General features: G+C 47.8%; 1 protein-coding gene across 1 annotated transcript; it reads right to left on the bottom strand.

The window, feature by feature from the left end:
* Positions 1 to 592: 592 nt before the first annotated feature.
* Positions 593 to 26,767, bottom strand: LOC118395820 (teashirt homolog 3-like). Its single transcript, XM_035789780.1, has 2 exons — positions 26,392 to 26,767; positions 593 to 4,883 (listed from the first exon to the last, which is right to left on the bottom strand). The coding sequence occupies exons 1-2, from the start codon at positions 26,429 to 26,431 to the stop codon at positions 1,582 to 1,584; spliced, it is 3,342 nt and encodes a 1,113-aa protein (XP_035645673.1). The 5' UTR covers positions 26,432 to 26,767; the 3' UTR covers positions 593 to 1,581.

Below are 26,767 nucleotides of genomic sequence, written 5' to 3'. Positions count from 1 at the left end.
CCATAATAACGAACTCTGCATTCATTTGGTAACAGTGTGTGTATATTCACTTTATTCATGGCCTCAAGGATGCAGTGTGACCTAGCAGTTAGTCTGTTGTAAATTACAGTACCTCATGAGACAGAATAGGAGTTTGTTTCATGTCCTAGCTGTTTAGGGATGCAACTGCTAAGTGCAAGTCTGGCTGTGAGGATCATCTGTATGTCTGCCATGACCATTAACCAGTGATGTCCCAGCTCCTGTGTCCCTAGCTGCCTCATGGTAATGACATTGACGCCTGGTGGTAATCAGCCCACTCAGCCTGCTGTTGCGCTCTCCTCCAGTGGCTTGTTTCAGGAACATCTGGTGGTTGACATGCAGCACCTGGCAGACTCCTCAGTCCAACACACCCTGCTCTTAGCTCGCACATGCAGCTTGGTTGGCCTGCGCAGACAATACAGTCTACTACACAGATCTGAAGGCTCTGCCTGCAGTAACTAACAGTGTTGTTGTGGATGCAGACTCTAGTTTCTGTAGTGCGTTTTGGGACTGGGTAAGAGAATAAATTAAGGTGTTAAAAGCATTTGTGATATTTGAAGAAACAACAGTTGCGTGAAGCAATTTAAGTCAATTTAATAATAGAAGCAACAGGGCATGAACAACGTTCCATTTTATATATTTTGTTTTATCAAATAACATTTAGAAAACTATTGTGCAAAACATATTCATGTTAGTCTTCTTCAAAGGCTCTGCACCAGTGGATAGTCATAGTCCTCTTAAATGAGGAAATATAACAAGTATGCATAACAGCAAGTGGTAAGCCTATATACTGTATGTACAATTCTACATAGACCTGGATTTTGAGGTCCCCTGACTTGATGATAAGCAATGTGGCAGATTTGACAGATCTGCAACACAAACTGTATATAAAAATCATAAAATGTGATGTAACAGACTACTTACTATGTTGTCAATTCATTTGGCAAATTCTCAGAAAGAGCACTCCCACATTCTTGCCAGATATCTTACAGTAAAAATGGACCAACTAAAAACTGACGCACCAAATTTGTTTTGAACTGTTAACTTGTCAATGCATACATGCAGTTCAACAAATGTATAGAAACTTCACAAAATAAATACATTGTCAGAAAACTGAAATTACTACACTTTCCAAAGGGAGAGTTTACCCAAAACGACTTAAATGTTTCCTAACCTTCAGCGAAGAAAACAAATCTTAAGTGTGTATTGTGGTCCTTCCTGGTCAATAGACAACTTACGGTAAAAGGTAAGGAAACATGGAACTTTGCAATTTGAGCAAACTATCCCTTTGAAAGCTGAATATTCATGACTTATATCTTCAACATATGAAATGAATATCTTTTGAAATAGAGGAAAATACAGATAAGCAAAGGCCATGGAAGTAAATACCATGTGCTGACACTTAACAGTAGTTAATGGCATCATTGTTCATTTTTGTCACACACTTCATTTGTTTTATTTTTTCCTTTGTAAATTCTCTTTTTTTTATATACAGCGTATATTCCAGTATGTCCAATGCTGGCAGCACTCAAGTGTTTCTATAATGTAATGACAATTCTACTTCTAGTGTTTCTCTATCTCAGAGACATACAGCAGGTGGTCCTCCGGGGACTTCCCGTGGCTCTTGCTGAGGTGGAGCTTGATGGCATGCTTACTGGCAAACTTACGGATACACAGCTGGCACCGGTACACAGTCCCACCGCCCTCCTCCAGTGACTGGGAGGAGGGTGGAGAAGAGAGGAGGAAGGGGTCTGGTTGGGGCAGTTTATCAGACCCAACCTTCAAGGAGTCCTTCAGGGTCTGTTTGGGGGAGAGCTTGGCCAGGTCCTTCAGTCTGAAGCCCAGGTGGGCCTCCAGGTGGCAAATGTAAGCAGTGGGGGTCCGGATCTGTGAAGCACACTCACTGCAGAAGAACACTGGGTGGCCCGAGTCCAGGTTCTTGAGGAACTTGGTCCGGCCAGTCCTCCTCAGCTGGTACTTGACGTTGGCCAGCCAGTGGCTGATGGTAGTCATGGAAAGGCCAGTGAAGCGGGACACGTGCATCCTCTCCTGGGGGCTCAGGTCAGACATGATGTACTTCCCCTCGGACGTCTGCCTGAGGCTGGAGGAGAACTGGGCCTGCAGGAGGATCAGGTGCTGGGGGTTCCAGTTGGACTGACGCCCCTTCCTCTTATTGGCCATGGACCCCTCAGCATCCTCTGCAGTGGTGGAGCCCACCATGTCTGTGACCCGCTCTGTGATCCTGGTCCGTGAGGGAGGCATGGAGATGTGGTGTGCTGATTGTGTCAGGTTCCTCAACATGTCGGAGATGTCCGACAGGGCGTTTTCATGGTGAGGGCTGCTGGATGTGAAGGGAGAGACCACGGTCATTTTAGCAGGGATCACCATTGAGGAAGGGGAGATGGAGGAGGCTGTTGAGGACGGAGTCAGAGGAGCAGAGCCAATAGAGCCACCTCGATCACTCTTCCTTTTGGTCAGGTCCATGGGCTGGTCATCACTGGACTGACAGACACTACTATGAGCCACAGGCACTGGGTGTTTTTTGTTGTGCGTGGGGGGAGCGGCCACGGCGGCCCTCTCGGCCATACTCTGGCTCAGCCTGGACATCAGACTTAGAGGGTCCTGGCTGGGCATGGTGTGCTTGGCTGCTTTCCCCAGGTGGATATTCATCACAGACTGAAGGGCACTTAAAGGGTTAACAAAGGGCTGCTCCAGAGGGTTGTGGCCTGTTATGAAGGCTGTGCTGCAGCTCAAAGCGGAGGCAGGCGATTGGACCATTTCTCTCATGCGCTCTCTCTCGGACGGTGAGACCCTGTCGCTATGGCTACCTCTGTCGCTGCTAGCCAGGGTCACTGACCTCCACTCTCGGGGTGAGTTTGCTCCAGCGGATTCCCACCCCTCACTGCTACAGGGTGAGAGGTTCACCTCTTTCTTGGGGGACAACTCGCTCTTTACCCTCCTCTCCACTTTGGCCACTTTCTCTGTCACCTTCTTCACCAGCTCCTCCATGGCCTGGAAGTTGTTGAGGTGGGGGAGGGCAGAGCTCTGACTATCGGGTGAGAAGATCGGGGACTGGGACATGCTGAGGGAGGAAAGCCCCCCCTCCCCTCCATTGAACAGGTACTTGACAGGGGAGCTCTTCTCAGGGCTACGCTGGGGCATATTCAGGGAGTTGGGGAACTGATAGGCAGCGTGGATACTGGGGTATCCCCCCCAGCTGGGGTTACCACTCTGGGCTTTGTTGATCGCTGATGTCACGGTGTTCTCCAGGGACTTGAGGATGTCGAAGCCACCTTTGGGGCTTTCTTTCAGGTCCTCCTCAGTCAGATAGTTATACTTGGTGGAGATGTCAAACTTCTCCTCCACCTCATCATCATCATTGTCCCCGTTCAACACCTGCTTGTCATGGCAAACCATGTCCTGGGTAAACTCTTCCTCCATCTCCTCTTTCTTAATGTCTTTGAGAGGAGGGGAGATAGCCGGGGGTGATACAGCAGAGGGTGGAGGAGGGGAGAATGTAGAAGGAGCTAATGGGATAGATTGAACCTGCTCCTCATTGGTGGGCGTGGCCTGTACAGGGCTGGGGGACGTGGACTCTGGGACTGGCCTACCTCTCTTACTGGGGGGGTTGCCGTTGGTGACCCTGAGGAAGTGACCTGTCACCATCATGTGGGCGGTCAGCTCCTGCAGTGTATTGTGGGAACTCCCGCACTCCATGCACTTGAGGATCTGGGACTTGCGAGATTCGAACTGCCATGCATAGCTGGCGCCGTTCTGGTGGCCAAAGCGGTTGTTGGGGGTGATGTAGGGGTTGGAAGCCTTGTTGGATGGGATGTTGTGGTCACTACCTACAAAGGCTTTGGGTTTGGGGGTCACCTCTCTTGAGCGTGGGGAGCCAGGGAGGTCCAGGCTCCCAGAGAGTGGGCCTCTCTTCCTTGAGATCATTTTGGCTGCCACAGGGGCCAAGGGTTCCTTCAGAGGCACTTTCTGGTAGTGTTTGGTCTTGATCATGTGAACGCTCAGGTCCTGCAGGGACTCGAAGGAGTGGCCACAGTACATGCACTTCAGCACCTTCGCGGCATCCTCCTTGCCCTCCATCTCCAACAGGGAGCGCTTGCGAGGCTTGGACCAGCTCCCCCTGGCCCCATTGGCTCCCCTATCGTGATTGTCATCGCGGTAGTGACCCGTATCGTTCATGTGCACAGTGAGGTCCACCAGGGTGTCGTAAGCAGCGCTGCAACCCTTGCAGCGAAATTTGCTGGCCCCGGTGAAGATGTTGCAGTACAGTCTGGGGTTCTGCCTGTGGAGCTGCACTGTGCTGAAGATACTGGGCTCTGAGGGAGGAGGATTGTGGAGGCTCTGAGAGGCCTGCTGCTGCAGGGATTTAGCCACTGCGGACTGGTGCCAGTCATAACTACTGCTGCTGCAGCTACTGCTAGTGCTGCTAGTCCGCGGTGGCTTCTCCACAGGTGTCTGTGTCTGGGTTGAGTTAAAGTTCAGGGGTGACCAATAGGAGTTTGTCAGGAAGCTGGAGTAGATTGCCTTCATCTGTTCCAGGGTGTCCTGCGCCAAGGGAGTGTCCAGGCCCGAGTGGGTCCCTACCCTCACCCCTGCGCCGTTCAGAGGCTCTTTGGCAGGCCCCTCAGATTTGACTGAGGCGGTCTCAAAGTCTGACAGGGGGTCGCTGGCCTCGCTCACATGTGATTCACTGTCCATCTCCTGAGCAGAGAGCTCAGCCCCAGCAATGGAGTCCTGGTCACCCAGTGGCTCTTTGGTGAGAAGGTCATTTTCTGAGCGCTCTACCTCCTCTGGAAAGTCCACATCCTCTTCTTCCACCTCCTCCTTCATCTCCTCTGGAGAGTAGGCTGGAGGGAAAACAGAAAAGAGAGCGAGTTATATTAAGGCCAGTGAACACAGTGTTAGTAGAACTACTGTAGAGAAAGTTTATCTTCTACAGGTGCCTGAGGTCTCGCAGGAATAAATGAGCCATCTGTGAGGGATCCGAGTTAAAGCCAAGTTGAGAAATGACAGTCATCCCATTTCACCTCATCAACCATTACGGTGTTATTTTCCTCCAAAGGCAAGCCAGTGTTTATATACTACCCCAGCCACATGTAGAACTTACTGATGCTCCTTTCACCTTTACTTTGTTTATGGCGGGGAAAAAAGTAATCTTGGCAAAAACATAATGTGCCATTTTATTTATCTCAGGGCACAACAGCTTGAAATGAAAGCTGAATCTGAAATTAATGAAGCCCAATCGCGCCGTGGCATTCTCCTCTGGGGTAATAAATGAGTTGGATCAACCTCCATCTGTCAGTTAATATGTGTGACGCCTCTTCATCTGCCTCTGTCTCCTTACATGCACATGCCATCCACATTAACAAGAAAGTTTCACTCATTACTAAAAAAGGGAAGCCGGATTTATGACGATAAGACTATATGGGTCCGCAATAAACCATTTAAAAAGCATTTATGAATTCTGTGTTCACTATTTGTTCATAATTACTCCCACATTAAGAAACTATTTACTAATCATTAGTAAAGCATTTTTGCAGTCCCTAAAGTGAGTGCCATTTATGGTTTATAAATGTTTTGAATGGCCACTAATTTCTCACAAAAAAGTGGGCATGCCATTGGTAGACATTCCTGTGAACACAGGATGAGATAGATAGATAGTAAGATAGTTATTCACGTGTATCTATCTATCTAACATTTACAAATGTTGGAGTAATGCTTATTACATGGTGTGTACACGGTTTGTAAATGTCTTATAAATATTTTATTATGGACCATTAAAATAAAGTGTTACTGACTAGGTAAATGTTAGAATGACATTTTTCAAAATCATCTAGATTGAAGCCAGTCACAACAGATTATCAAAAGTGAAGTGGATTATGAGTATTGCAGACAGGGCAGGAATGGTTTTTGTAGGAGTCTCCCTGTATGTCCCTAACAGGTGCTGGTGTTAGGCAAACACAGTATCAGGACATCAAAGACATTTCCTTAGAGAGAAAGAGCGGGAGGGAGAAAGACAGAGGGAAGAAGAGTGTGAGGTTGAGGAGACAGCGGCAACACATAAGGGACAGGTCACTTTGCATGTGTGTGCCTTCAGCTCACCTTAGACAGGTGATTTGTTAGTGTGTGTGATGGGTGCTTGGCCCTGACAGATCACAGGGGACACAGACCCCTCCCGCAGTGCCCTCCTCCCGTCCTCAGAGATAGACGGTCCCCTGTAGTGACAGACCGCGTCACCAGCCTCCTCCCTGTGCCCCTCCCTTTCTGTCCACTTCATTCTGGACTCAACCCCCCCACCCCCAAAAAACTACATCTCCAAACCAATGAGCAAAGATACTTGGAACATCTTGTATACTTATGACAGATATAGATGCAGATGAGCATACTGACTCGGCACACACTGATCCACCATCCCAAAGACCCACCCATCCAACCAACCACCAGCACACACACCCATCCAACCAACCACCAACCAGCCATCCACCAGCCCACCCATCCATCCAGCCAACCACCCAACCAACCACACATCCATCCATCAATCCATCCCCCATCCTACCAACCGCCCACCCATCCAACCAAACACCCACCCAACCACCCACCAGCCCAACCAACCACCCATTAGCCCAGCCATCCACCAGCCCACCCATCCATCCACCCAACTAACCGCCCATCCATCCATCCAACCAACCGCCCATCCAACCAACCGCCCATCCAACCAACCAACTGCCCATCCAACCAACCGCCCAACCAACCAACCAACCGCCCACCCATCCAACCAACAGCCCACCCATCCAACCATCCAACAGCCCATCCATCCAACCACCCAACAGCCCATCCATCAAACCAACCGCTCATCCATCCAACAGCCCATCCAACCAACCTCCCAACCATCCAACCAACCAACAGCTCACCCATCCAACCAACCAACCAACCAACCGCCCACCCATCCAACCAATCAACCAACAGCCCACCCATCCAACCAACCAACAGCCCATCCATCCAACCAACCAACCAACAGCCCATCCATCCAACCAACCAACCAACAGCCCACCCATCAAACCAACCGCTCATCCATCCAACAGCCCATCCAACCAACCAACCAACAGCCCATCCATCCAACCAACCGCCCGCCCACCCATCCAACCAATCAACCAACCGCCCACCCATCCAACCAACAGCCCACCCATGCAACCAACCAACAGCCCACCCATCCAACCAACCAACAGCCCATCCATCCAACCAACAGCCCATCCATCCAACCAACCGCCCATCCAACCAACCAACCAACCAACCAACCAACCAACCAACCGCCCATCCATCCAACCAACTGCCCATCCATCCAACCAACCACCAGCACACACACCCATCCAACCAACCACCAACCAGCCATCCACCAGCCCACCCATCCAACCAACCAACCACCAGCCCACCCATCCAGCCAACCAACCACACATCCATCCATCCATCCCCCATCCTACCAACCGCCCGCCCACCCATCCAACCAAACACCCACCCAACCACCCACCAGCCCAACCAACCACCCATTAGCCCAACCAACCACCAGCCCACCCATCCAACCAACAGCCCACCCATCCAACCGCGGATCCATCCAACTAACCGCCCATCCATCCATCCAACCAACCGCCCACCCATCCAACCAACAGCCCACCCATCCATCCATCCATCCATCCACCCATCCAACCAACCAACCGCCCATCCATCCATCCATCCATCCATCCATCCATCCAACCAACCGCCCATCCAACCAACCAACTGCCCATCCAACCAACCGCCCAACCAACCAACCGCCCACCCATCCAACCAACAGCCCACCCATCCAACCAGCCAACAGCCCATCCATCCAACCACCCAACAGCCCATCCATCAAACCAACCGCTCATCCATCCAACAGCCCATCCAACCAACAGCCCACCCATCCAACCAACCGCTCATCCATCCAACAGCCCATCCAACCAACCAACCAACCAACCAACAGCCCATCCATCCAACCAACCGCCCGCCCACCCATCCAACCAATCAACCAACCAACAGCCCACCCATCCAACCAACCAACAGCCCACCCATCCAACCAACCAACAGCCCATCCATCCAACCAAACAACAGCCCATCCATCCAACCAACCAACTAACAGCCCATCCATCCAACCAACCAACTGCCCACCCATCAAACCAACCGCTCATCCATCCAACAGCCCATCCAACCAACCAACCAACCAACAGCCCATCCATCCAACCAACCAACTGCCCATCCATCCAACCAACCAACAGCCCATCCATCCAACCAACCAACTAACAGCCCATCCATCCAACCAACCAACTGCCCACCCATCAAACCAACCGCTCATCCATCCAACAGCCCATCCAACCAACCAACCAACCAACAGCCCATCCATCCAACCAACCAACTAACCCCACCCATCAAACCAACCGCTCATCCATCCAACAGCCCATCCAACCAACCAACCAACCAACAGCCCATCCATCCAACCAACCAACTAACAGCCCACCCATCAAACCAACCGCTCATCCATCCAACAGCCCATCCAACCAACCAACCAACAGCCCATCCATCCAACCAACCAACTAACAGCCCACCCATCAAACCAACCGCTCATCCATCCAACAGCCCATCCAACCAACCAACCAACCAACCAACCAACCAACCAACCAACCAACCAACAGCCCATCCATCCAACCAACAGCCCATCCATCCAACCAACCGCCCACCCATCCAACCAACAGCCCACCCATCAAACCAACCGCTCATCCATCCAACAGCCCATCCAACCAACCAACCAACCAACAGCCCATCCATCCAACCAACCAACTAACAGCCCACCCATCAAACCAACCGCTCATCCATCCAACAGCCCATCCAACCAACCAACCAACAGCCCATCCATCCAACCAACCAACTAACAGCCCACCCATCAAACCAACCGCTCATCCATCCAACAGCCCATCCAACCAACCAACCAACCAACCAACCAACAGCCCATCCATCCAACCAACAGCCCATCCATCCAACCAACCGCCCACCCATCCAACCAACAGCCCACCCATCCAACCAACAGCCCATCCATCCAACCAACAGCCCACCCATCCAACCAACCAACAGCCCACCCATCCAACCAACCAACAGCCCACCCATCCAACAGCCCATCCATCCATCCAACCAACCAACCAACCGCTCATCCATCCAACAGCCCATCCAACCAACCAACCAACAGCCCATCCATCCAACCAACCAACCAACAGCCCATCCATCCAACCAACCGCCCAACAGCCCATCCATCCAACCAACCGCCCGCCCACCCACCCAACCAATCAACCAACCGCCCACCCATCCAACCAACAGCCCACCCATCCAACCAACCAACAGCCCACCCATCCAACCAACCAACAGCCCACCCATCCAACCAACCAACAGCCCACCCATCCAACCAACCAACAGCCCATCCATCCAACCAACCAACCGCTCATCCATCCAACCAACCAACCGCTCATCCATCCAACAGCCCATCCAACCAACCAACCGCTCATCCATCCAACAGCCCATCCAACAACCAACAGCCCATCCATCCACCCAACAGCCCATCCATCCATCCAACAGCCCATCCATCCATCCAACCAACCAACAGCCCATCCATCCATCCATCCAACCAACAGCCCATCCATCCATCCAACCAACCAACCAACAGCCCATCCATCCAAACAACCAACTGCCCATCTATCCAACCAACCAACTGCCCATCCAACCAACTGCCCATCCAACCAACTGCCCATCCAACCAACAGCCCATCCATCCAACCAACCAACAGCCCATCCATCCAACCAACCAACAGCCCATCCATCCAACCAACCAACAGCCCATCCATCCAACCAACCAACAGCCCATCTATCCAAACAACCAACTGCCCATCTATCCAAACAACCAACTGCCCATCTATCCAACCAACCAACTGCCCATCCATCCAACCAACCAACAGCCCATCCATCCATCCAACCAACCAACAGCCCATCCATCCAACCAACCAACCAACAGCCCATCCATCCAACCAACCGCCCATCCATCCAAACAACCAACAGCCCATCCATCCAAACAACCAACTGCCCATCTATCCAACCAACCAACTGCCCATCCATCCATCCAACCAACCAACTGCCCATCCATCCATCCAACCAACCAACTGCCCATCCATCCAACCAACCAACTGCCCATCCATCCAACCAACCAACTGCCCATCCATCCAACCAACCAACTGCCCATCCATCCAACCAACCAACCAACTGCCCATCCATCCAACCAACCAACCGCCCGCCCAGCCATCCAACCAACCAACCGCCCGCCCAGCCATCCAACCAACCAACCGCCCAGCCATCCAACCAACCAACAGCCCATCCATCCAACCAACCAACCAACAGCCCATCCATCCAACCAACCCACCAACAGCCCATCCATCCAACCAACCCACCAACAGCCCATCCATCCAACCAACCAACTGCCCATCCATCCATCCAACCAACTGCCCCATCCATCCAACCAACCAACTGCCCATCCATCCAACCAACCAACTGCCCATCCATCCAACCAACCAACTGCCCATCCATCCAACCAACCAACTGCCCATCCATCCAACCAACCAACCATCCAACCAACCAACCGCCCAGCCATCCAACCAACCGCCCAGCCATCCAAACAACCAACTGCCCAGCCATCCAAACAACCAACTGCCCATCTATCAAAACAACCAACTGCCCATCTATCAAAACAACCAACTGCCCATCTATCCAACCAACCAACTGCCCATCCATCCATCCAACCAACCAACTGCCCATCCATCCATCCAACCAACCAACTGCCCATCCAACTGCCCATCCATCCAACCAACCAACAAAACATCCATCTATCAACCAACTGCCCGCCCAGCCATCCAACCAACTGCCCAGCCATCCAAACAACCAACTGCCCAGCCATCCAAACAACCAACTGCCCATCTATCAAAACAACCAACTGCCCATCTATCAAAACAACCAACTGCCCATCTATCCAACCAACCAACTGCCCATCCATCCAACTGCCCCGCCCAGCCATCAACCAGCCATCCACCAACTGCCCGCCATCCAGCCAACCAACCAACTGCCCATCCATCCATCCAACCAACCAACTGCCCATCCAACCAACTGCCCAAGCCCATCCATCCAACCAACCAACTGCCCATCCATCCAACCAACTGCCCGCCCAGCCATCCAACCAACTGCCCGCCCAGCCATCCAACCAACTGCCCGCCCAGCCATCCAACCAACTGCCCGCCCAGCCATCCAACCAACTGCCCAGCCATTCAACCAACTGCCCAGCCATCCAACCAACTGCCCAGCCATCCAACCAACTGCCCGCCCGCCCACCCACCCAACAGCCCATCCATCCAACCAACAGCCCATCCATATTGCAGACAGGGCAGGAATGGTTTTTGTAGCAGTCTCCCTGTATGTCCCTAACAGGTGCTGGTGTTAGGCAAACACAGTATCAGGACACCAGAGACATTTCCTCAGAGAGAAAGAGCGGGAGGGAGAAAGACAGAGGGAAGAAGAGTGTGAGGTTGAGGAGGAGACAGCAGCAACACATAAGGGACAGGTCACTTTGCATGTGTGTGCCTTCAGCTCAACTTAGACAGGTGACTTGTTAGTGTGTGTGTGTGAGAGAGATGGGTGCCTGGCCCTGACAAATCACAGAGAACACAGACACCGACCCCTCCCTCAGTCCTCATCCATCCATCCATCCATCCATCCATCCATCCATCCATCCATCCATCCATCCATCCATCCAACCAACCACCAGCCCATCTATCCATCCATCCAACCACCAGCCCATCTATCCATCCATCCAACCACCAGCCCATCTATCCATCCAACCACCAGCCCACCCACACAACAGCCCAGCCAACCAACCAACCGCCAATCCAACCAACCCATCCACCAGCCCATCCATCCAACAGCCCACCCATCCAACCACCAGCCCACCCAACCAACCACCAGCCAGCTCATCCATCCAACCAACCAACCACCAGCCCATCAACCACCAGACCATCCATCCACCAGCCCACCCATCCAACCAACCACCAGCAAAACCATCCACCCACCCAGCAAATCCATCCATCCACCAGCCGACCCATCCAACCACCAGCCCACCCAACCAACCAACCACCAGCCGACCCATCCAACCACCAGCCCACCCAACCAACCAACCACCAGCCAGCCCATCCATCCATCCACCAGCCAGCCCACCCATCCATCCACCAGCCCACCCATCCATCCATCCAACCACCAGCCCACCCATACTATCCACTTCGAATCCAACATCCCCTACACACAAAAACATCCAGTCTAAACAAAAAAAAGTAATTGCTGGAATAACTCCCATTTCCAGTGCTAACAGCCAATCTCAGGGCAGGAAGCGGGTGGTGCTGGTCTGATGTGGGCCCTGGGGGTGGTGAGTGTCAGCAGGCAGGCAGCCCCACAGAGGGCCAGTCTAATGGGGACCTGACAGGTGTGGCCTAGTCTCCCATCCTGCCCGTAGATTTGGTTTGTCACTGGGTATCCATTAACTGCCAGTCTCTGCTGATCGCCTGCGACAGCTCTGATCAAAAGATGTCACCGGGCGCTGTGCGCCTGGCAGGGCCTGGCACAGCGCTCGTAAAGAGAGCCAAACAGGCTGTAAATAAGATGACATGATCACTTCCCTGGCCTCCCATGTCCTGGACACAATTATGATAATGTGAAAGGAGGAGGTAAATCGCTCACCGCTCGGCAGGCAAACCGGCAGGGAAGATATCTCGGTCGTTTTTTCCCTCTCCTCTTCCGGATGATGTTTGTGCGAGTGTCTCATTTGAAGGAGGAAATACAGTCAGGATGAGGTAGCTATGTTAATGTATACAGAGCATCTGGTCACAGATGTCAGGTTTAATCACTGAGGTTATGACTCTGGCATTAGCAGGCAGGTTGAACGAGTCCTTAAGTCACTCTTATAGTCTTGACCTATCATGAACATGTCTCACGTATTTCTTCAAATCTCTGTTCCATCTTTATATGACCACTTTTGGTGAAAGTGAACCAGTCATCTAGCCATTCTTTCTTACTGTTGCATAAAAATAAAATATCCCAATTTCAAGGTCCTTAAATTTTTTACAAATGTTTTTTTAAATACAACCTACTGTAGGTTACTGTTCATAAGTGTGAAGTCTAGACAGCCAAAGAAAGCAAGACTAAAAGGTGGCCCAAAGGGCCTCGCAAAAACAAAACAAAAATGGCCGACCAGCAGTCAACGGTCCCAGGCAATTTAAAATGCCAAACAGCCATTACATCTGAGCACTATCTGTTAATTTGATCCCCAATGACTGATCATCCATCACTGTGGGTGACAACCACCATCCAATTATTCTCCCTGGCTTGACTGACAACAGAGGTGATTTATCACACTAATAAAATATGATGGGTTTTGTGGGTTCATTCTGAGAAACAGAATGGATTACTAAGAAATAAGAATACACCTGGATGGATAATTAAGATAGCTACACACTCATGGGTTCTTAAAAAGGTTATTTGTGGTGGGGTAGGGTTCTACATGGAAGCTTTGTCATCTGAGGAACCCATTTATGGTTCTAGCTAACACCTGTTTTTTTCTAAAGTATCTGGGTGGTGTATTTGCTAATAGTGGTTGTGTGGGCTTCACCATGATTAAATCTGCCAAACGCTGCACTTTGGACTTAGTGTGGGAGAGAGTTTCACATCTCAGTCACGCTTCACACAGAAATAGCAAGACCAGAACACAGAAATAGCAAGACCAGAAGACACACACACACACACACACACAAATCTTTCACATGTAGAGAAACACATCCTGCACGAACACAAACTCAACCCTACAAATATAGTCTGTGGTCGGTTGCAACACACACATACAGGCGATGAGAAAAGACAGTGACATCTTTGGCGTGCTCACGGCATTCCTGTGGAGTATCAATTTCATAAACATTTAGGGGCGCAGACGCGGAAGGATAGATCATTTGATAGAAATGCTGCAGAGACATGGGGTAAAAAGCTAGAACAACAGTAAAAGAACCAAAACCAGGCCCTCTGACGGTAGATGGTATAATCAAAGCAGAGCATGTCTCAAAGTAAGAGGCACACACCCTAGTTCATCATCAGTAATCATATAGTCACAGTCTGGACGGGAAAGCTTGTCGAGAGAAGGAAGCAAGACACGATTTAGTCTACAACCAGATTTTTGTTGATGTTGAAAGAAAACAAAATATGCAAACTGAAGTGATCAATTTGTAAGAATGGTAAGGGTGTTGGAGGATCTCTGTTGCCCCTCAGTCCCCTGCTCCCTCCACAACTAACCTCCTCATTCATCCTACACAGCTGGGGAAACAGTAGAGCTGGGAGACAAATCACACACACAAAACCGGGGTAAACAGGATGTGTAATCAAGACACTACTACCCAAGTCTGCACTACAACCACTTCATGACATACTGTAACAGCTTACAGCTAGTTACAGGAGCTGAGCAGAGAGCAGCTGAAATGTGGGAGGAGGGAGAAGAGGAGTATTATATTCATTGGTGGTCCAACCACCGCCTAGCCTAGAGCTGCAGACGTAGATCATCATCTAGCATCGCAGCAAAATGTGGGTCATGAATATTCATAGGAAAGGGATGCCATCACTAAATGCTCTCATTCTGCAACTGTACCACATAACAACAACAGCTCTACAGCAAGGAAGCTAGGGTTGTCCGGTTAGAATTGGCTAATGCTAGCTCAAGTTAGGAGTAGCTATTTAAACAAATCCAAACTGTAGATTACCATATACTGCTTTCAGGGTAACTGGAAAAAGAGGTAGGTGTGAAAAAATAGGTTATTTAAAAAGGAAAAATCTTTTGAGGATCCTGAGGTGGTAAGGAACAACACTCTACGGTAGAGCTATGATTATAGCTAGATCACAGGGAGGGTACTGAGAGCGCAGAGAGTTAAACGGGGCCTCACTACACAGCGGAGTAGTTTCTTATTCCTGATGTATTCTTTAACTGGGACCTCTTGCGCTTAAAGCAACACAGCCCCTCGGGGGGGGGGGGGCTTACTGACAGGAAGATGCCTTAAAACACTTAGAACCTCCAGGCAGGAAATCACTTCTGCCTCAATCACACAACCGCAAGCCACTGACTTCCACTAGCTCGTTTCCCAGCAGTCGACTGAGTAGAGGCTTTAGAAGAGGGGAATAATTTCATACAACAACAGCCTTGTTTGGTTCTGTTAAACTGTCCTGAGATTAGTGGGTAAAGGAGGAGAGTATTATACTATGAAATGTCTTTATTCCATTAGCATTTGTCATGCTAGGCTAACCACTCCTTGCTCCAGCAGTGGTGCTCCCCTCGTGGTCTCGGTTGCTAGGAAGGAGGAAGCAGGATGAGGTGAAATGACACTCACTGTCAGAACAAATAGGCTACAGGTGTCATAAGTCATACCCTCAAGAGAAAGATTTACTATATGTAGGCATGGGAATTGCCAGGGACCGCATGATACGATACTATCACGATACCTAGGTGCTATCACGATATGTATACTATCACGATATGTATACTATCACGATATGTATTGCGATTCTCATGATTCTATATGTATTGCGATTCAATACTGCAATCTTATTGTGATCGGATGTTCCAAACATATTGCTCATTATATGGCTGCTGCAGAGACAAGAGAGAGCATGAGAAAATTAGTTTTGATCAGTCAGAAATAAAAGTGCTGAAAACAGCTTGGCTCACCATTTAAAAAGGAGAAAAAAACTCCTGTGTTTTTCATCCTATAATTTTGGCACATGTACAGCAGACTAGCGCTAGCTACCACTACCTAGCAGTTATTATTGTCATTTTACAAATCGATACTTGGGAGTCAAAGTATCTATATAATATCGTCCAAAATAATTTGCCGATATCTAACTATAGATTTTTTTCCCCCATCACTAATATGTGCCTGCGCCTGGTCGCTCAGAAAGAGATGCTCACGACAGTGTATTGTAACTGTACATCTCTGTTCCTATTTTTTAGCCCCTAATGAACGAGGTAATACACATTGTCCGCTGATTGTAGTGCAGGATGTGTACTCTGGGAGAGGGGAAAAATCAGAGATATCCCTCCTGCTCCAGGCAAGCCTTAGGGCTGTACCATGTCAAAGCAGGGGAAGAGAGAGAAAGGCTGAGCAGGCATATATATTCAACTGTACTGTGCTCCCAGAAAGCTGCATTGTTGTTTTATGACTGTACCTCCAACAGGCAGCTGTATATACAGACCTGAGCTATATTGGTTTAAACGGGTCCAGTTAAAACATTACAATCTTCCACACACAAAAAGACTGGAAGGGAGAGAGAGACCGTTTCAGATGTTATGTTCTCGCCCTGTCAAAGTGTTTAGAACTAGACCCAGTCACAATAACTGATGGATAAATGGAAACAAACAAATTAACACGACATAAACAGCTTACACAGGTTCAGAATCAAGTGGCAATGGGTTCACAAGTTCAAACATCAGAGTGGAAGAATTCTACTTTACGGGAAAGCTGTGCTCTCAGATCTACCCCAAACCTATCAGCCAAGACCAAGCACTATAACATAGGGTCACATATTATCCAGTACTTGTAGAGTTTTCTACCCATATCACCCAGTTATTCCTTTCAGCTCTACATCAATCACATATCCTTCAAGATCTACCATGTATGATAGGATGATATATTATCCACTCCAGTACACTTGTCTTACAGTTGCTCTACCCACATAACCCCTACTTCCTTGTATTTACTCATCGCTCTTGTCCACCCCACTATAGCTAGCTCCATAGGTCATTTGTTAACTGCTCTTTAGATGAATGTTCTGATGGTGTGACTCCAGCACAGGTCACTTGTCTCTGACTTAGCCTGTACCTAAGCCTCTGCCAGGACATAGGGCCAACTTCGCTCCCAACAAACAGCTGTTGCGATGATCGCCTAGCAACGAGGTGGTGATGGACGACCCTAAGATGGATGCCCACCATAAATCACACAACACCAGTGTGTGTGTGTGTGTGGGGGGGGGGAGGAAGAGATTGAAACTAAAGAAAGACGGACAAAAACAAAATAACCTTTTCTCTCTTTGTGGAAGAGAATGGAAGAGGTAGTGGTGCTGGCCTTGCCTTGACCTCTAACGGAGCTCTTATTGGTGATAGTGGTGTAACTGCACGGAGCACGATTGGTCAGATGCCTGACGACCTCCTCAGGAAAGAGTCAAAAAGGGTTTTGGTCTGACACCTAATGCATAGTATTTCTAATCTACGCTACACTATCAACTGACTGATTATACATTAAAACATCACTATTTTTTTCCGTCTAGGAAGAAAAAGACAATTTCACTCACAAAATGGTTTGCAAGCACATTGTTAGCTTTGCAAGCACATTGTTCGTTTAAAAGACTGGGATCTACTCTTTCAAAAGGGAAGAACCCACCCGGCAAAGCAAAGAAACCTGGGTAGTGTAGTTGAAGGATAAACATCATATCATCCACTATAGCTGGGCCATCTGATTCGGCCCAACTGCTGTGGCACGGGTGTCTAGTTACACTCAGGCAGAGAGCATGGTCATCCATCACACAGTGAGTGTCTGTCTAAGGCTTTCCACCCTGCCTCTGCTCGTCCTGCTCTCCAGTTACAGCCCTACACGGCCAGCCTAAATAATATCCTCCATGATAAATGGCACTATAAGCCTGGGATCCATCATTAATCTGCCTTTTAAAGAAGCATCCCCAGTTAGGACCACAGGAGAGCAGAGCAGCTTGGGTTCATTTTGAGGCCAGCCTAGCATGAGTGATACCCGTCAGCCTGCTCATCAGGGAGTTAGGCTACAGATACACCATCTCCCTCTCTCACGCACAGCCACAGATACACACACATTCTCCCATTACACACAGCACACATTACACAAGGTGTAATTACACACAGATAACACACATATCCAAGAACCAGATATTGTTCAGATTTGTACAAACATCCAGAGATCGTCATGGAAAAACATTGTCACTCATCAAAACATAAATCATGTAACCCCATCCTCTGTCATCCAAAAACACCTCCGTGTCCTCCTCCCCCATCCCCTCTAGTGCTTTGTACAGTCCCACACTGTTGTGAAAAACTTTAAAAAGTGCTCTCTTCTGTCTCTTTCCTTCTTGCTCCTCCCTTTCTCACTACTCACCCTTCCCCTCTTTCTCCATTCCTTCTTTCTTTTTGTTTCTCTCAGTCCTCTCTGTCTATTTCTCTCCCCTTTCATTATCTCCCTCACCCCCTCCCTGTGTGTCTGCTAAAGCCAGTATGATAAATGACACACGTCAGTTTGTCAGGAGCGAAGGGTGGGCCAGTGATAAATCACTCTGTTGAAAAGGAAAATCGGCTTTTTGGCATGGCCGGGCTATTCTCCTCCTGGATTCGGTTTCAGGACCCCTGAAGACCAGAGCGGGCTCAGTTTCCTGAAAAGAGCACACATCCCACTAGGCTCTGACGCGTTACCCCCCCGGGGGGGGGGGGGGTTGACCGAACCTGCTCCAGTTGTCACCATAGCACAGCTGCATCTATAACAACAACAAACGGTGGGACGTTTTTTATAAAGTACCTACGTAGGCCTACTTCAGTCCAGACTGAGGTCTCTGACATACAGATGAGGATGGCTAAAGGTTTTTATAAAGTACCTACGTAGGCCTACTCCAGTCCAGACTGAGGTCTCTGACATACAGATGAGGATGGCTAAAGGTTTTTATAAAGTACCTACGTAGGCCTACTCCAGTCCAGACTGAGGTCTCTGACATACAGATGAGGATGGCTAAAGGTTTTATAAAGTACCTATAGGCCTACAGTCCAGACTGAGGTCTCTGACATACAGATGAGGATGGCAAAGGTTTTTATAAAGTACCTACGTAGGCCTACTTCAGTCCAGACTGAGGTCTCTGACATACAGATGAGGATGGCTAAAGGTTTTTATAAAGTACCTACGTAGGCCTACTTCAGTCCAGACTGAGGTCTCTGACATACAGATGAGGATGGCTAAAGGTTTTTATAAAGTACCTACGTAGGCCTACTCCAGTCCAGACTGAGGTCTCTGACATACAGATGAGGATGGCTAAAGGTTTTTATAAAGTACCTACGTAAGCCTACTTCAGTCCAGACTGAGGTCTCTGACATACAGATGAGGATGGCTAAAGGTTTTTATAAAGTACCTACGTAGGCCTACTTCAGTCCAGACTGAGGTCTCTGACATACAGATGAGGATGGCTAAAGGTTTTTATAAAGTACCTACGTAGGCCTACTTCCAGACTGAGGTCTCTGACATACAGATGAGGATGGCTAAAGGTTTTTATAAAGTACCTACGTAGGCCTACTCCAGTCCAGACTGAGGTCTCTGACATACAGATGAGGATGGCTAAAGGTTTTTATAAAGTACCTACGTAGGCCTACTCCAGTCCAGACTGAGGTCTCTGACATACAGATGAGGATGGCTAAAGGTTTTTATAAAGTACCTACGTAGGCCTACTCCAGTCCAGACTGAGGTCTCTTACATACAGATGAGGATGGTGAAAGTTGTTTATTTCTGTGACAAGGTTGGCTTTTCTTTTCTGGAGCCCGGCCCTATGGTCTGACATATGTCAAGTGGGGTTTAAAAGGGAGAGGAGCCCGTTCCACCTCTCCTCCCTCTTTCACTGGCAGTTCAGGGTGGCATTGTTATCATTACACTGGGTGGATTTATGGAGTCAGGCCCTATGGCAAAAACAAAAAGGCATCTGTCAATACCAGTGGGAAGCACTCTGTCACCCACCCCTCCATGGCCTGGCAGACAGGCGTGGAGCACTCATTAGGTATGCACTTATCAGACACATAGATCACAGACATGACTCAACCTCTCCGGAATCTAACCACAGTAACGTTCATTAGCAATGGGCTGAGTGGTGTAAAAAACAAGACTTCCTCAAGACTCGGACCTGCACCGTCTAGCCCTATCTATTGTTTAGTGGAACAATTACGAGCCCATATGCCCCCCCCCTCCCCATAATGACATATACAGAACACACACATACAAACAACACCCAGTCACCCACAGAGAAAAACTGTTTTGTTGTGATTTCCAATCCAGACACTATATACATGCGTCTGTCTACAATAGCTGTTGGTCTCTGTAATCCATATGTCTCTAAGCAAGTTTGTAAGTGAGCGCATGAGTTTTCAATTTCAATGTACATTTGAGTTATTTGTGTAATGTGCGCTAATGATAATCTACAGTATCTGAGCACATTTCTGTCTAAGTATAAGAGATTCTGCAATGACGACAATGGTTGAGTGACGATGGGGTGAGGAGGAGGAGGCATGAGGGGGGAGGAGCGAGAGAAGAGGGATAGAGGGTGAAAAGGGTTCAGAGAAACCATGGCCTATGACTAGAGGTCGACCGATTATGATTTTTCAACGCCAATACCGATTATTGGAGGACCAAAAAAAGACAATACCAATTAATTTTATTTGTAATAATGACAATTACAGCAATACTGAATGAACACTTATTTTAACTTAATATAATACATCAATAAAAATCTATTTAGCCTCAAATAAATAATGAAACATGTTCAATTTGGTTTAAATAATGCAAAAACAAAGTGTTGGAGAAGTAAAAGTGCAATATGTGCTATGTAAAAAAGCTAACGTTTGAGTTCCTTGCTCAGAAAATGAGAACATATGAAAGTTGGTGGTTACTTTTAACATGAGACTTCAATATTCCAAGGTAAGAGGTTTTAGGTTGTAGTTAATATTGTATTTATATATTTATATAGGACTATTTCTCTCTATACCATTTGTATTTCATATACCTTTGAATATTGGATGTTCTTATAGGCACTATAGTATTGCCAGTGTAACAATATGGCTTCCGTCCCTCTCCTTGCCCCTACCTGGGCTCGAACCAGGAACACCGACAACAGCCACACTCGAAGCAGCGTTACCCATCGCTCCACAAAAGCCACGGCCCTTGCAGAGCAAGGGGAACAACCACTCCAAGTCTCAGAGCGAGTGACGTTTGAAACGCTATTAGCACGCACCCCACTAACTAGCTAGCCATTTCACATCGGTTACACCAGCCATTAGGCTGATAGGCTTGAAGTCATAAACAGCGCTGTGCTTGCGAAGAGCTGCTGGCAAAACGTATGAAAGTGCTGTTTGAATGAATGCTTACGAGCCTGCTGCTGCCTACCATCGCTCAGACAGACTGCTCTATCAAATCATAGACTTAATTATAAATCAAATCAAATTTTATTTGTCACATACACATGGTTAGCAGATGTTAATGCGAGTGTAGCGAAATGCTTGTGCTTCTAGTTCCACCAATGCAGTGATAACCAACAAGTAATCTAACTAACAATTCCAAAACTACTGTCTTATACACAGTGTAAGGGGATAAAGAATATGTACATAAGGATATATGAATGAGTGATGGTACAGGGCAGCATACAGTAGATGGTATCGAGTGCAGTATATACATATGAGATGAGTATGTAGACAAAGTAAACAAAGTGGCATAGTTAAAGTGGCTAGTGATACATGTATTACATAAGGATGCAGTCGATGATATAGAGTACAGTATATATGTATGCATATGAGATGAATAATGTAGGGTAAGTAACATTATATAAGGTAGCATTGTTTAAAGTGGCTAGTGATATATTTACATCATTTCCCATCAATTCCCATTATTAAAGTGGCTGGAGTTGGGTCAGTCAATGACAGTGTGTTGGCAGCAGCCACTCAATGTTAGTGGTGGCTGTTTAACAGTCTGATGGCCTTGAGATAGAAGCTGTTTTTCAGTCTCTCGGTCCCAGCTTTGATGCACCTGTACTGACCTCGCCTTCTGGATGATAGCGGGGTGAACAGGCAGTGGCTCGGGTGGTTTACTGTCCTTGATGATCTTTATGGCCTTCCTGTAACATCGGGTGGTGTAGGTGTCCTGGAGGGCAGGTAGTTTGCCCCCGGTGATGCGTTGTGCAGACCTCACTACCCTCTGGAGAGCCTTACGGTTGAGGGCGGAGCAGTTGCCGTACCAGGTGGTGATACAGCCCACCAGGATGCTCTCGATTGTGCATGTGGGAACAGCAGACTGGTATAGGGATTGATTGAATATGTCCGTAAACACACCGGCCAGCTGGTCTGCGCATGCTCTGAGGGCGCAGCTGGGGATGCCGTCTGGGCCTGCAGCCTTGCAAGGGTTAACACGTTTAAATGTCTTACTCACCTCGGCTGCAGTGAAGGAGAGACCGCATGTTTTCATTGCAGGCCGTGTCAGTGGCATTGTATTGTCCTCAAAGCGGGCAAAAAAAGTTATTTAGTCTGCCTGGGAGCAAGACATCCTGGTCCGTGACTGGGCTGGGTTTCTTCTTGTAGTCCGTGATTGACTGTAGACCCTGCCACATGCCTCTTGTGTCTGAGCCGTTGAATTGAGATTCTACTTTGTCTCTGTACTGACGCTTAGCTTGTTTAATAGCCTTGCGGAGGGAATAGCTGCATTGTTTATATTCGGTCATGTTACCAGACACCTTGCCCTGATTAAAAGCAGTGGTTCGCGCTTTCAGTTTCATGCGAATGCTGCCATCAATCCACGGTTTCTGGTTAGGGAATGTTTTTATCGTTGCTATGGGAACGACATCTTCAACGCACGTTCTAATGAACTCGCACACCGAATCAGCGTATTCGTCAATATTTTTATCTGACGCAATACGAAACATGTCCCAGTCCACGTGATGGAAGCAGTCTTGGAGTGTGGAGTCAGCTTGGTCGGACCAGCGTTGGACAGACCTCAGCGTGGGAGCCTCTTGTTTAAGTTTCTGTCTGTAGGCAGGGATCAACAAAATGGAGTCGTGGTAACACAACACACAGAAATACGAGCCTTTGGTCATTAATATGGTCGAACCCGTAAACTATCATTTCGAAAACAAAATGTTTATTATTTCAGTGAAATACGGAACCGTTCGGTATTTTTTCTAAAGGGTGGTATCCCTAAGTCTAAATATTCCTGTTATACTGCACAACCTTCAATGTTATGTCATAATTATGTAAAATTCTGGCAAATTAGTTCACAACGAGCCAGGCTGCCCAAACTGTTGCATATACTATGACTCTGCGTGCAATGAACGCAAGAGAAGTGACACAATTTCAACTGGTTAATATTGCCTGCTAACCTGGATTTCTTTTAGCTAAATATGCACGTTTAAAAATATATACTTCTGTGTATTGATTTTAAAGGCATTGGTGTTTATGGTTAGGTACACATTGGAGCAACGATACGCACCGCATTGATTATATGCAACGCAGGACACGCTAGATAAACGAGTAATATCATCAACCATGTGTAGTTATAACTAGTAATTATGATTGATTGAGTGTTTTTTAGAAGATAGATAAGTTTAATGCTAGCTAGCAACTTACTTTGGCTTCTACTGCATTCTCGTAACAGGCAGGCTCCTCGTGGAGTGCAATGAGAGGCAGGTGGTTAGAGCGTTGGACTAGTTAACTGTAAGGTTGCAAGATTGGATCCCCCGAGCTGACAAGGTGAAAATCTGTCGTTCTGCCCCTTAACAGGGCAGTTAACCCATCCAGGCCGTCATTGGAAATAAGAATGTGTTCTTAACTGACTTGCCTAGTTAATTTAAATAAAAACATTTTTTATATATATATATATATATATATATATATATATATATATATATATATATATATATGCGCCCAAAAATACCGATTTCTGATTGTTATGAAAACTTGAAAAAAAAAAATCGGCCCTAATTAAAATCGGCCATTCCGATTAATCGGTCGACCTCTAACTATGACTGACCCTCATCACTGCAGACTTTATGGCTGCCATTCCTTTAATTACCCCTGCCATCCAAACTGCACACAAGACTGATTGCTGCCACTCTGGCACAGCTGACCTGGAAGCCATAGGCCTGACCCTGCAGAAACAGGAGACCTCTAGCCATAGAGCCCAGTCTAAACCAAAACCCCACCTCCTGTCACTAGCTCTGCTCACACACGACTGGAGCACAGGCCGGATTTGAGCAATGGCCTGGATTTCACTACGCTGGCCTGAGTATGAGACTTGATACCTGGCTGGGACAGTAACTCTCACATCCATAGAAACACCCACACACACCAAATATAGCCACTAACTGTGAGGAGGCTAACCTAGGGGCCATTCTGTTAGGCTCCAGTTACTACACAGAGTACAGTCACAACAATGCTTTTAAAAGCAAAAAGCATAGCCCCTGGGCCTATAGTCTAAGCCAATCACAAGCCATTTTAATGCATCCCGAGTTTCCTCCCCAGCTGTTTGAGTTTCTCCTGTTAGGCTGTCTTCAGAGCACTCAACCTGACCCATGCAGGTACACTGGACCATTTGTCACCTGCAGCGGGACATTGAGTTACAGCACGACCAAATGTGAGTTCTGCGCCGGGAACCGAGGCACTGTAATATCAACTTGATTACATCAAAGTGGTGGCAAACCTAGTTGGTTGGGGCCGGGCACACCAAGGCTTGTCATCTCCAATCATTAAGCCCGTCAAGACTCCATCAGTCCTTCCAAGTAATTAGGTTAACTCTAATTAAGCTAGCGAAATAACTTAGCTTTTTCTACCAGCCAAGAACAAAGCAGAGAGAAAAGTGGGGCCGAGAAAGGAGTGGGGTAGAGAGAGAGAGAGAGAGAGAGAGAGAGGTTTTTCATGGAAGTCTCAAGGTTGCTTTGGGCCGGCTCTCTCCCGAAGTCCCTAATCAAGACCCACCATCGGTCATCCTTTTCTCTCTCCATCCCCATTTTCTGTGCTGCAATCAATTCATCATCACCCTTTGTGTGCAACTGAACAGTTGACAACTTTATAACTTGCAGCTGCAAGGGACCCACTGACTAAGAGGTTAAAAAAAACAAAGAGAATCAATGGGTGAATGAATGAATAATGAAATAAAATAAAGTTTCCTAACATTTCCACAACTAACACAGAATGGGTCTATATTACAACATGCCATGATCCTGTGTCAGAGACAACAATACAAGCAGATAGGAAAGAAAAAAAGGAGAAACAAGATATTCCACTGATCTCAAATCAGAAAGCTTTCAGTCATTCTTTATGTGCTCCCCCCAACCTCTCTCTCGCTGGGAGAGATTGAGGGTGTACATTAGGCAGGGGCATTCTGATGAAATAAAAGCCCGGGCCAGCGTATGGCTAAACAGAATGGGAGCACTCACTCAGCCTGTCTCTGATTGACCATTAAAGCCATTGATGAATGGGGCTGTCAGAGGAGAGAATTAAATCAAACATGAAACAAAGCCGTCCTGACGGCCAGTCTGACAGAGCAAACCATTCCTCCCTTCCATTACATAGCGCACGTCTCCTTTTACAACCCCCCCAAGTGTGTGTGTGTGTGTGTGTGTGTGTGTGTTATAGAGCCAGTGATGTCTGACTGTGAAACCACTTTACCCCTTTGCTTTTTCGTGAGTCACTTGACCATTGCAGAGGAGAGGGAGGAAAAAGTACACAATGCTTTCAAAGTGGTTTTAATGTGACGTCAAGGGGCAGCATCACATGGTGGAGTGAATTCCTGATGTAGATCGGGAAGGAACAGATCAAAGCCGGATGACAGCCAATCAATCAACCGTCAAATCAGACATGGCAACTGTCGATTATAGCTTCTTCCAGTCCACATAATCCTTTTGTCTGTACCCAATTGTTTATTTTATCCAAAAAAAAGAGAGGTCATTCTTCCACCTCCCAATTCCAAAGTTAGCCGCTTGGCTCAAATGTTCACAAAGACCCTACTACAGAGACAGTAGGCTCTGGCACCGCCTTGGGCATTCCGTTATAGCAGACTGAGTACCGTTTCCCCATATTCTAATTCCTCCACCACGGTAAGTTAACGTTTACCGGGAAAGTCAGCTATCCATGGGAACAATGGGAAGAGGAAAGTTGACTGTAGCTATCGGATGTGAGTGCTACTGAGAAAAATAGTATGGCTACTTTGTAACATGGGGAAACAAATGGCAACATTCGAGGGATAGTTACAGTAGCGTGCTACTCCTGGGATAGTAGGCTCGCATTAGTGTTACAAATCAAGTTAGCCTATACATCGAGTGAAAGCACTAGCAATCATATGAAAAAAATACTGGAAACAGAAATCCAGAGGTTTGAGAACAAATCTTTCAGCTGCTATAACTACATATAAAACCATTCCCGTCGTAGTAGCCTACGTACCTGCAGCGCGCTTGGGCGCTTCTTGCTTCCTCCGCGGCATGTTTGGTTTCCCAAAGAAGAGTTATCTTTGGCCTCACAGAATCAGAGCTACTCCACTACACAACGATTACGCCTTCATACACGAAACAGTGAGTGTTATCCGTAAAAAAAGCTAAGAGCATTGTTTTTCCCAATAGCACAGAAAAACGAAGCAAGTCGGGAAAAAACTGCGAATTATCTGTCTTTCGTCCCCCTATGCGCGACCACAGGTAATGATCAACAGCGTTAAACGCGATCACCTCGGATCCTCTCTTGTGGAGGCAAACTTCAGCGAAAGCGAGACGATAGCGTCATTCAAAGCATGAGACTGGGCAAACCCACTTTACACCTCGAGAGG

Source organism: Oncorhynchus keta, chromosome 17, assembly GCF_023373465.1.
Source record: "Oncorhynchus keta strain PuntledgeMale-10-30-2019 chromosome 17, Oket_V2, whole genome shotgun sequence".
Lineage (NCBI taxonomy): Eukaryota > Metazoa > Chordata > Actinopteri > Salmoniformes > Salmonidae > Oncorhynchus > Oncorhynchus keta.
This window is presented reverse-complemented; position numbering and strand designations above follow the sequence as displayed.

Bases quoted from the DNA above. Each gene is read 5' to 3' on its own strand.
- LOC118395820 (XM_035789780.1), bottom strand. From the start codon at position 26,431: ATGCCGCGGAGGAAGCAAGAAGCGCCCAAGCGCGCTGCAG. The intron at 4,884-26,391 runs GTACGTAGGCTA...TTTTCCCTCCAG, and splicing joins AGCGCCCAAGCGCGCTGCAG to CCTACTCTCCAGAGGAGATG.